General features: G+C 46.2%; 1 protein-coding gene across 1 annotated transcript; it reads left to right on the top strand.

Annotated features, from left to right (window-relative positions):
• The first annotated feature begins 48 nt into the window (after positions 1 to 48).
• On the top strand, positions 49 to 11,250 carry HGSNAT (heparan-alpha-glucosaminide N-acetyltransferase). The gene is made up of 17 exons (XM_035324717.1): positions 49 to 299; positions 379 to 506; positions 914 to 1,035; positions 1,957 to 2,026; positions 2,675 to 2,744; positions 3,834 to 3,940; positions 4,397 to 4,473; positions 5,079 to 5,109; positions 6,018 to 6,178; positions 6,703 to 6,818; positions 7,484 to 7,605; positions 7,895 to 8,021; positions 8,180 to 8,266; positions 8,702 to 8,779; positions 8,913 to 8,983; positions 9,118 to 9,230; positions 10,239 to 11,250. Exons 1-17 carry the CDS (start codon positions 63 to 65, stop codon positions 10,418 to 10,420), a joined length of 1,899 nt encoding a protein of 632 aa, XP_035180608.1. The 5' UTR covers positions 49 to 62; the 3' UTR covers positions 10,421 to 11,250.
• The last annotated feature ends 109 nt before the right edge of the window (positions 11,251 to 11,359 follow it).

Genomic DNA, 11,359 nt, shown 5'->3' with positions numbered 1-11,359 from the left:
CGGCGGCGGCGGCGCCGCCCCGGGGCGGAGCGCGGCGGAGCGCGGTGCAGGGCGGCCACAAAATGGCGGCGGCGCTGGCTGCGGCCGTGGCGGCGGCGCTGGGAGCGCTGCTGCTGGCACCGGGCAGCACGGAGCCGCCCGGGGACGGCCACGCTGCCGCTGCCTCCTCCTCCTCACGGTGGGGGGCTGCGGAGCGGTGGAGGCCTCCGGGGGTCAGGATGGATCAAGCCCTGTTGCTGGTCCGCAACGAGCTGCCCGAGCAGGGCCTCCTGCTCGCCCGCTGCGGTGCCTGCCACAGGGTGAGCGGGCATGGCTGGCTGGTGGCCGCCCCGCGGCGTGCCCTCTTCTTCTGCTCCTCACCCTCTCCTTCCTTCACAGTGCTCCTACCAGCTCCTGGCCGACATCCCACCGAGAGACAGGGGCCTGGGCAAAGCAGTGGTGGTGGACACGCAGCACCCGCTCAGCCTGCTGCTCAACGGCTCCCTGGCTGGCAGCGAGCTCTGCAAGTATGTGCGCAGCCCCCGGGAACGCCGCCGTCCAGCCTCTAGTTCGTTGTGGGTCTTGGTTTGCTGGCTGGGTTTTTGTTCCTCCAGCGGTGCGGCTCCTTCACCTCTTTCATGGCTGCTGAGACCTGGAGTTGAGCCATCCCCCTGCCACGCTGCTGGCTGGGCACACTATAACGGGTCTAGGCACAAGTAGGGACCAGAGCTCTACGTGTGGGGCCAGCCTGCACCAAAGCCTGGTTTTGTGCACAAAACCAGGTGGTTCAGGAAGATGGGTGACGCCAGAGGGAGAAGTGCATGTGTTGGGCTAGGGGAGGGTAATGCTTGGCTTACAGCCCCCTGTGTACCACTGCAGTATCCGCACGTAGTGGTAATAGCCAAGCAAATTTCATTTATTTTATCCTTTGCAGGATTCAGTATCACTTTGGAGAATTTGGCAATTATTCCCTGGTGATAAAGACCCTAAGCACGAGCACCAAAACAGTTTCTTGTGATATAGTCATCAATGAAGGCCCCATCAACAGTTACCTCCGTATGTAATGTTCTGCTTTCCCCTTTCATTCTAGAACCCGCATGTCTCACAGCAAACCCTGCTTCCTAAAAACCCTGTGTAGCCAGCCATGCTTTACTGAAGATGTGTCATGGGCCTGCTCCTCTTCTCTCCGCATTTTGCCTCCTTATGTTTTATATCCCAGCCTCAAGGCCAGTGTCAGGCCTCTTTGCGCAAGGCACTGCATGACCACAACCTTTTTGGAGCAGGGATTAGCCCAGAAAAGTTGGGGGTTATTTGTCCAAGAGGGAGATGTTTTCATTGTTAGTTCCTCTTTCCCTGCATGTTTTTGAACGTACACAGGATCCTGGTTCTTCTTCCCTCTGTCCTGTCTCACAAAACAGGAAACAAGCCATACAGTGTTTGGATTTCTGCTTCTTGTTGTGCTTTTAATTTTAAACCTGATGTCTTGATTTTTTTCATCCTTTTTTTTTTTTTTTTTCCCAGGGCTGTTTTAAACTCTCGCCTGTGTCTCTTTCCATTATTTTCCTTTGCATTACGTTACACTTCTGTCCAGTTCTCAAACTAGAAAGAAAAATCCTCTGTCCTTGCAAATTCAGCCTCTCCTGTCCTCTTCACGTTGAGGCTTTCTAAACTCCTAGTTTCTTCATTAGAACTTAGGGCACATCAGCTCTTTCCTCACCACTGCCTTGTGATGCAGCATGGATTCATTTACCCTTTTTTTTTATGCCAAAATTTGCAGTCACTAATCACCAGCCTGTTTCTGTTTCATTTTTTTCTGTCTCGGTCTCAGGTTGGGGACATGTATTGTGTGGAGACAGTGGCGTGATGGATGGTGGATTGGGCTGGTTGTCATGTTTATGTCACGCTTGGCCAAATCCTGGCTGCTGAATGGTGGTGGTGTACAAGATACAGAGTTGTGTTCTTCTCTCTTTCGTGTAGCTATTCTCTTTGCTTTCCTGGTCTATATGGGGATCCTTGCTATCCTGATCATCTGGCGCCTTGTTATGAAGTAAGTGAACAGCACTGTAACACCTCCTCATGTGTGAAATGGGGCCACCAGTTTAAAAGTAAGCATCCTGGTGTGGTAGCACCTTGAAGTCCTTGCTTGCAGATCAGACCCTGCTGTCAGGCTGCCACGTACAAGTCAATCTGTGGTAGCTGTCCATAGGGATTATAAGTAAAAAGCCATGTGATTTCTCTCAAGAGGCATTTTGCAGCCATGCTAGCTCATGTGCAGAGCAGTTGCTGAAGAGCAGCTGACATTTGCTATAAGCTGACACACACCCGGCCTCACCCTCTGTGACTTGTTCCTGGGCATAGCCCAGAAGTGGCAGTACAAGTCCATGGGACCTAAGCATCTTTAACAGATGCAGCTGTTAGTCCTGTTGTACTGAGTGACGTGAGTTGTCCCTGCCTGTGAACAACCTGAGAATAAAGGCCCCAAACCTGAGCTTGTGGCAGTGTCATTGGGTAGCTGGATTTAACTGGGGTCACAGGTACTGCCTTCGTATCAATGTTACACATGTGAGCTGGGAAAACAGGAATACAGGCTGTCCCAGCTTTTGATATACGCTGCTAAAAAGTTGAAATGAAGATGAAATTGACTGTAAAGTACCTTTTGTTTTGTTTTGTCTTTAAAACTGTTACTAATTTTCAGAATTGATCCAGTCAGAAACTGGGTTTACAAGAAACTGAACCCTAGGGAAACTGATCGTCTCATTAATTCTGTGAGTGACCGAATTTACATTCTGTAGTATTCCTGCCTCAGAGTAACACGTGCTATCTGGGCATCTGGGGACTCTTTTATTAACAGTCATTCTCCCTGCATGTGTGTTCCCTTTGGCAAATCTTACACTGGTACCAGACAGGCAATTTTATTTCAACAGAGAGTGCTGAGCAGGGTTTTCACACAAGGTTCATGGATTTCTAGCAGAGCTCTTGCAAGTCTTGAACATCCAGTTTTCTGCCCTCTTTAGTCTCCTGGAAGGAAATGTGTCAGTGAAAACATTGTCCCCATCTGATACAAGCAATATGAGGGCAAGGCCAACTTCTGTGTTTGCTTGCAGCACAACAGGAATTTTGGTAGGAGCTACACCTAAGACCTCTCTGGCTGCCCTAGAGCTGGCATTTTTGCGGGCCATGTTTTGCACTAGAATGTAGATGGATTGTTGCTGTCCGGGCCTCACATCCAGGAGGTCCAAACCTGCCTGGAGGCAAAAGAGATGCGAGCAGAGCTCTGCAGCAATTCTTGTAGCTGTTTACCTCTGATTATTTGTGTTACAGCAGTGTCTGCTTCTTTCAGCTGTCATTGGAGCTGATCAGAGTGGTTTAGGGAACTGGACTGGAAAGCAGCCAGTCCTGCTTTTAAAAGGATTCAGTTTCTGCCACTTTAGCTCTCTAAACTTGTCTCTGAAGTGTCAGACAAGTGCCGATGCAGTGGGATGGGACTGATCCTGGTGATGAAAGTCAGCAGCTGGATCTGCTTAGGTGTGCTGTAAAGCAGCACTCACAGTGTCAGCAAGTCTGTGGCTGATTTGGACTGTACCCAGCTCTCATGAGTCTCAAACACAGGCTCTTTTCAGTGGATTATTATTTCCACCCTGGTCAAAGGTAGTGTGGAGCATCTCATTTTTCTGTCAAATATTGCAACACAGGGGAGCCACTAGGAGATCAGAAATAGCAAAGAGGGGAGTAAAAAGAAGAAGAAGATGGGGACAACAAAGACAAACACAGTATGCAAAACTTTGCAGTTTGCTGACCCCTGTTCCGTTGGCAGCTGATGACTTGCCCTTCATGTGTCTGGTTCGTTCCTGTAGGAACTGGGATCCCCGAACACAACGGACTCCATTAGCAGTGATCCTGCCCCGCGTTTGTGGAGTGTGACCTCTCGCCAGCGCCTGCGTTCCCTGGACACATTCCGAGGGTGAGCATAAGATTTGCCCTAAAGCAACCCTTCCAAGGGGAATTAGATTTTTCTGATGAAGGATTGACTGTATGGAAATACTTAGTAGAGCGACAGACAGATCAAGCGCATCTGTTTTACTCAGATGATAACCAAGGTTTCAATTCTTGGGCTTTCCGAAACACTTTGCCTTTGACCTAGTTTGAGGAAACATTGAAGTTGTGGTTCAGGGTGGAAGAGAGCAACATACGTTGTGTGAAAACACCGTGTGAAGGAGTTAACTTCGGTTCACCACCACCCAGGATTGATATGCTGCTTCCTGCTCAGCAAAGCTGGAAGCCTTGTACATAATCTCGCTTTAAAAATAAAATAAACCAGATACCACAGTTAAGAATGTTTTAATGGGGTAAGCATTAGCTGTGTGTTCATACATATGTATTTAATCAACGTGATAGTTTGTTTTTCTTGTCTTTTTAGGCTCTCTCTTATAATTATGGTGTTTGTGAACTACGGAGGAGGAAAATACTGGTTCTTCAAACACGAGAGTTGGAATGGTAAAGTACAACTGAGGCAGTTAACTTGTGTTTTAGCTACAGCAACACCTAGATACGGTTACCTGCTGCAATGTGTTGTTGCTTAGTTGAAGACTAGGATGCTCTGCCACTTTGCGTGAACACAGTATCTGGATCATCAGGGAGAAGCAATACACACAATGACGGGATAATATCAAATCACAATATGAAACTGTCAAAACTTAAAAGGTTACAGATCTTTACATTTTCTTGTTAAGAACCACAGTCATTAAACAGTCTAGTACTGTGGCCAAGCCCACGGTGCTTGGTGCTCTACAAACATAACGCCGCCCTTGGCAAGCTGATGGGGAAGGGGTCAGGCAGCGTGTTGCCCTAGTGGAGAATAGCAGGGATCCCATCCCTGAAACCTTTCCTGAGACACAGTTCTGACCCTATTTTTGAAGAATGGTAAAAGTGTTGAAGCAAGATGATTAGCTCTTTGTAAGTTTTGCTTATAAAGTGTTTAGATACTAGGGCATCAAATAACTGCAAGCAGCCAGCAATTCCTCTGGAAACTCAACAGTAATGCTGTTAAAATTTAGGGAAGGTTTGAGGTAAATAATGTGTTCCTTCTTATTTCTTTGTAGGATTAACAGTGGCAGATCTGGTTTTTCCATGGTAGGTCTTCCTGAAGAATAGTATGTCCAGTGATGTTAAGGGTTGTAAAGGGAACATTGCATGCACCTTGCCTCCATGTGGAAGTGGACTTGGAGGAGTGAATTTGTGTTTAACAGCTGATGGGAGCTAGCCCCTCCTGATGACAGCAGGGTCTTTATGAACCAGTAGAAGAGCCGAGTGCCTTTGGCTGCCCCATATCCTCCTTTCTTTCCCCGTGCAGTGGCAGTGGGAAGCCTGGGGTTGTGCTGCCAGTGGAAGTGCAGTATTCCCATGGAGCCCACTGCCACACCGCTGTGTTGAAGGCTGTTTATCTGGCAACATTCAAAGCTTGGACTGATGATGAATATGGATAATAAGTGTATCCGGAGATAAAATAGTCAAGGGAATTTTAGATTAAGCTCATCTCTCTATAACCAGATAATGGTTCCACTGGGGAGCAATTATCCCATCTGCCCCTAGCATGCTTCTCTAAAATACGCGCTGGTTGTGGTTACTCTTGGAGATGGGAGCTGGACTGGGACTGTGTGCCTAAGCTAGAGAGGAGGAGCAGGTCAGTTCTGAATTCAAATCATAATTTTGCAGCTTGTGCTTTACTCCTCTGAAGATGTTAATTTGATTTTAGGTCATGTAATATTTTGGTGGTGTATTTATACATTACTGCAGAAAGGCCATTGCTTTCCTGAACTTTTTTGTCCCAGGTGGGCATTAAAGGAGATGGAAAGGCCCCTTTGTGCAAACTCTGTCTAGAAATTCCTCACAATCAGAAGAGATGGATTTGTCCAGTTTCACTCAGGGCACACAGATGTCTGTTGGGCCAATGTGGGCTACTCTGTTAGAGAGTGTTAGCGTTTGCTGCTGTACATGTGTGATATTTCCCTGCCCCATTTCCCACCTGCTCTCTTCTCTAGGTTTGTGTTCATTATGGGCACGTCGATATCACTGTCACTGAGCTCCATGCTGAGGTGGGGAAGTTCCAAGCAGAAGGTGCTGGGGAAAATCCTCTGGAGGAGTTTTCTGCTAATCCTGCTGGGAGTCATAGTTGTGAATCCCAATTACTGCCTTGGGCCACGTGAGTGCAACTTGCTCTCTTCTTTCCGTTTTCCACAACTGTAGGGCCAGGCTGATGAGAAAACAGAGCCTTGCTGTACTGACCATCAGAACAGGGACAGATCAATGATGTCCTGTAGAGTGCTGTTCAGTTCTGCGTTGTAGACTTTTTCCTGCCAGGTTTTACTGTCAGAAGTACCTGATCAGCTAACACAGGCCAGTTTGCTTCTCTGTTACGCTTTTAAAAATGTTAAACTAAAATAGGGGTTTGTAAAAGTCATCTCACCCTGTAAGAGACTGACACCATTTTCTCAGGATCTCGGATCTCTTGATCCCTGTGCTGGGCACTGTTTGTCATCTTAGCGTTGACTTTCCCAGGGTTGTATTTTACAGAAAATGGGGTGGCGGAGTGGAGGTGTCCCACCTACCTGTGGGCACCATGGCTCTCAGCTCTGCATGAGGAAGGGTAACTTATTTTTAAGGATACAAATATTTACACTGGAGCCCATGTCTGCCCCTCTTTCACATTGCATGTATGTTTTCCAGTGTCCTGGGAAAATCTGCGCATCCCTGGGGTGCTCCAGCGGCTGGGACTGACGTACCTGGTGGTTGCTGCTCTCGAACTCCTGTTTACAAGGGCTGGGGCTGACAGTGGGACCTTGGTGAGTTACACGGGGAGGTGACAGATGATACTGGAGTAGTGTTTGGGAGCAACAGAAAACGTAACGTCTTCTCTGATGTGTTGCATGGCATGGCTTGGTGAAAGCCTCAGGGAACGTGCACCCTTCAGTGTCCTGCTCTGCATTTTATCACATCTAATTTTCCTTTTTTTGAGGATTTCACTGATCCATGCTGATGGTGCTTAGAAGCAGGCACTCCCAGGCACTCTTGATGACTTTCCATTGCCAAGGGACCCGAGAGACAGGCATCTCTTTGCTGAGTCCTGTGGCCTGTGTTTTGTCCAGTTAATTTTGGCAGTGGTTTTTCACAGCAGGGGAAAGTAATACTGCTTTTTGGCTTTTCTGGAGTCTGTTTTCCCAAAAGGCTTTTGTTCTTCTGCTCATGAATCAAAATTCCTTTCGACATTTTCCAAGCTGAAAAACATTGTGGGCTTTTGTTCTGGTTTGTTCCCCTCTCCTACCCCCCCCAGATAACTAAGTGTCTGGAAATCATTTATGAAAATGAAAGGTCCATTGGCAGAATCCAGCTCTGCAACAACAGCTCCCTCTTGTATCTGGGGAACTGCCTGTCAGGAAGTACAGGATGTCCCCAAAGGCATCTTTCTTATTTGCCAGTTAATGTTCCCCCTTCCCTTCGTCTCATGCAGGAGATGTCATGTCCTGCTCTGCAGGATATTCTTCCCTACTGGCCCCAGTGGATTTTCATTCTGATGTTAGAAGTGATTTGGCTCTGCCTGACCTTTTTGTTACCCGTGCCAGGCTGTCCCAGGTAAGACTCAGACTGCTTTCTCTGGGGCATCAAATTGTTTTCCTCCGGCCAGGTAGAAAATATATTTTCTTAGTCATGGGGAAAGGACAAAGAGGAAAGCTTTTAGGGCAGCAGGCTCAAGGAAAGCATTTATCATATTAAAAAGCTTACTTTACTTTGGTACTGAAGTACCTGTGTGCCTCTGGCCAGGGAAAACATCTAGCATTTACTGTGCTGGGCTGGTGGTCAGCTGCAATTCAGGTGGAGAGTGCCAACACTTAGTGCTGTAACCTGTTTGTTTCCGTCCCAGGGGCTATCTTGGTCCTGGGGGCATCGGAGATTTTGGAAACTACCCTAACTGCACTGGAGGAGCAGCTGGTTACATTGATCGTCTGATTCTTGGAGAAAACCATATATATCAGCATCCCTCTTCTAGTGTAAGTAGCTTTTGGTTTGCAGTATGAAGTTGCAGGCTACCACCAAGTGCAGCTGTCAGGGGAGGCTTGGGAAAGACAAGTGTGCTGTGGGGGGAGTGGAGAAGAAAGGAGACGGGTTGCTTGAGTGTCCTCTAGTAAGTAATTGTTCTCTCTTCAAGGTGATTTACCAAACAACAATGCCATATGATCCCGAAGGGATCCTGGGGACCATAAATACCATTCTTATGGCGTTTCTGGGACTGCAGGTACCTCTTTTCTTTCTGGCTGTGTCTTGTAAAGGTTTGAAGGAATCTTGGAAGTGGGGAGGCAACGTGCTTTATTTATGACTGAGATTGGCTCTAACAAAAGCTTTTCTAGAGCAGTGCTCTCAGGCCAACTTAACACAGGGTAGCTCTCACCTCAGGCTAACCTATCAAAACTGCTCATCCCATTCTTCCCTATAGTAGGGAAGGGAGAGGAGGTGTACCTCTGTTGCTTAGTGGGTTGCAGTTAGGTCTTTCCCCCATCTGTGTAGATTCTTTGCAGTTTCTGTTCTGAGCTTTTCAGACGCTTGGCTGATGTAAACCCTACTGGTGTTCCTTGCTTTAGCACAGGTAGCTAGTGGCAAGTACACCTGGCTCTCAACATGTAGTTACGTTTACAGGACTTAATTCATTTTTTTTGTATTCTGTTAATATTAGGCTGGAAAAATTATCTTGTCCTACAGAGACCAGCACAAACAGATTCTGTGTCGGTTCTTTATATGGAGCATAGTAATGGTAAGTCAGTTATTTCACTTAGCACAGTCTAAGTATCACTGGATGGCTCTCTAATAGACATATTTTTATTCGTCACAAACTTTCTGAAATACGTTGCAGCTGTTTTATAAACTTCAGCAATTTTCTATTTCAGGGAATTATTTCCGCTATCTTGACAAAATGTTCTAAAGAAGAAGGGTTTATTCCCATAAACAAGAACTTATGGTAAGCAAAGAAAGAGCTTTTAGTATGACTTTGTTAAAATGTTATTTTTACCTAGGAGAATGTTTTTCCTTCCTTATACTGAGAACTGAAAGCCTCACATAATTGTCTAACCTTTCTACTGAAAATGTGTGCAGGTCAACGTCATATGTGACAACCATGAGCTGCTTCGCCTTCATCCTCTTATTACTGATATATTACCTTGTGGATGTCAAGAGACTGTGGTCGGGTGCTCCATTTTTCTACCCAGGTCAGTAAAATCACAGCAGGAAACATATTTCTTCCTCTTCTTTCTGAACTATCCTGTTATGTTTTCTGCACTTCCTTTATCTTTAAAGAAGTTGGGATTTTGAATGAGGTACCCTGAAGGAGGCCAGAATTATTAAGTTGAGACAAATTTTTGCATGGAATTGGAGACTGGGCAAGAAATTTGAGAGATGAGCTGCCAGCGTTTAAACAAGGGCTGGAAGCTGCTCTTGCCAAATGACTATTCTGAGTTTGGTCTCGAGTTCGGGTCCCAGGGAACAGCTGCCTAGCACCAAGTAAAATACCACAGCTGGCTCCTAGTTGGTTTGGAAAGGATTGCTGAGACTTAGCTAACATAGTGGGAAACTCAAAGGCCTGTCAGCAGAGCAATACCACTTCTGAAGATCTGGAAGACGAAATCCCCTGGGCAGCCGCGTAGGTCCTGTCTCTGTGTTTTTAGATAAGCTGGTCTCCCAAAGCATCCCATTGTGGCTTTGACCACACTGGGCTCGTGACAAACATGTGAGGGCAGAATGTGAACCCACAGCAGAGGAAACCTTTCTGCAGCTTTGGTATCTGGACAGGAAGATGAGTAGGGTGATGGCATGGTATCACATCTCCTACCAGAAATCCCAGAGCCCTGAAGGGCAGTCAGCCTTTGTTTGGAAAGGCAATGGGTCTGACCAAATAAGTTGTCAACCATCTGAAGACAAAAACTGATTATTCCTGTCATTAAAATTGCAGGAGCATTAATCTGGTTATATTTACAATTTAGCATATAGGTTATCGGTGTTCCTTTTCAATACCCCTTTTGAGGGGTGAACCCCTCAGTCTGTGTTTGAAAGCAAAGACACATGCGTAGTAGCATCCTCGGGGCAAGGAGCAGAGTTGTTGTGCGCTGTCGTTGTCTCAGTGCCACTCTGTTTCCTAAGCCTGGCATGCCTCTGCCTGCTTATTCGGAAGCAAGCTCGTACCTCCTCTTTCAGATGGTGTGACCTGTGCTTACTTTCAGGAATGAACTCCATCCTGGTCTACATCGGACATGAAGTGTTTGAAGACTACTTCCCTTTCAAGTGGAAGATGCGAGACAGCCAATCCCACGCGGAACACCTGACTCAAAACCTCATCGCAACAACTCTTTGGGTCATAATATCATACGTACTTTACAGGAAAAGGATATTCTGGAAAATCTGATGGAGGTGGTCAGGGGAAAGCCTGAAATGTTGCCACTTCTGCTGGGCTATATTACTAAAAAGGGATCAGAGTTCAAGTTTACATTTCCATGGACGTTATGATCAGGACTTTTATGTGACTTAAAGGACCACATTTTAGTATTTAGCTAAAACTTACTAATCTGCGGCGGTTGCTCTGTTTACTGTATTTTGTAATTATTTTACTGATCTCCCTCTTTTGTACAGAGAAATTGAATATATTACAATAGCTGGGTATTTAAAGAAAGCCTGATGGCACTCATGAAAGGAACTGCAAGGGATCTGGGTGGTGACTGCAAGGGATTATGAGAAGGGACTGTAGCAGTCATTACCAAAAGTAATGGCACCCAAAGAGAGCATTGTGCTGTAGGCATTCCTTTGTGCTGTCGTTTGGTCTGGGATCAAAAGCCAAAGCCTGCTGCCAGAGATCTCTTGTAATGGGTTATTAAGTGGCATGCTGCTGCTACAGGTTTAGCAGTCCGTCTATGCCTGTTCTGGGCCTTTGTGTTACGTATCTCTAGCGTGAATGAGGTCTGAGTTTCATGTGCTACACTTCTGAGAGTGCAGAAAGACCACTTCCTATGCCCTTTATATAATCAGTTGGATATTAACCAAGTTCACTTGGCTAAAAACTCTGTAAGTGGAGTTAGGGGAGGGTTCTGAATCTAAAAACCAGCAATATAGGTAGAACTTGGCCAAAAAGGAAGAGGTAACAGACTGGTTGAATGCAATGCAAGATAACAACAGATCTTGGAAACTCAGGAAATTAATTTATGCTGTGTCTTCCAAGCTGCCAATAAAAAGCCTGAAATACCTTAGCTTCTCTGTGTGTATATAAAGAAAACTTGAGACACATACCTTAGTATAATGCTCTGGAAAAGAAAAACAACAGCACCACCCAAACAAATAAAACATTACAGAG

The sequence above is a fragment of the Oxyura jamaicensis genome, chromosome 4 (assembly GCF_011077185.1).
Source record: "Oxyura jamaicensis isolate SHBP4307 breed ruddy duck chromosome 4, BPBGC_Ojam_1.0, whole genome shotgun sequence".
In the NCBI taxonomy this organism is placed as follows: domain Eukaryota; kingdom Metazoa; phylum Chordata; class Aves; order Anseriformes; family Anatidae; genus Oxyura; species Oxyura jamaicensis.
Note: the sequence above shows the minus strand (reverse complement) of the source record. Positions and strands in the feature narration are given on the sequence as shown.

What these genes read in the sequence shown, in the direction of transcription:
- HGSNAT (XM_035324717.1), top strand. Translation starts at nt 63, where the DNA reads ATGGCGGCGGCGCTGGCTGCGGCCGTGGCGGCGGCGCTGGGAGCGCTG. An exon ending in ATCTGGCGCCTTGTTATGAA is followed by an intron (nt 2,027 to 2,674) that starts GTAAGTGAACAG and finishes ACTAATTTTCAG; the next exon opens with AATTGATCCAGTCAGAAACT. An exon ending in TTATATGGAGCATAGTAATG is followed by an intron (nt 8,780 to 8,912) that starts GTAAGTCAGTTA and finishes TTTCTATTTCAG; the next exon opens with GGAATTATTTCCGCTATCTT.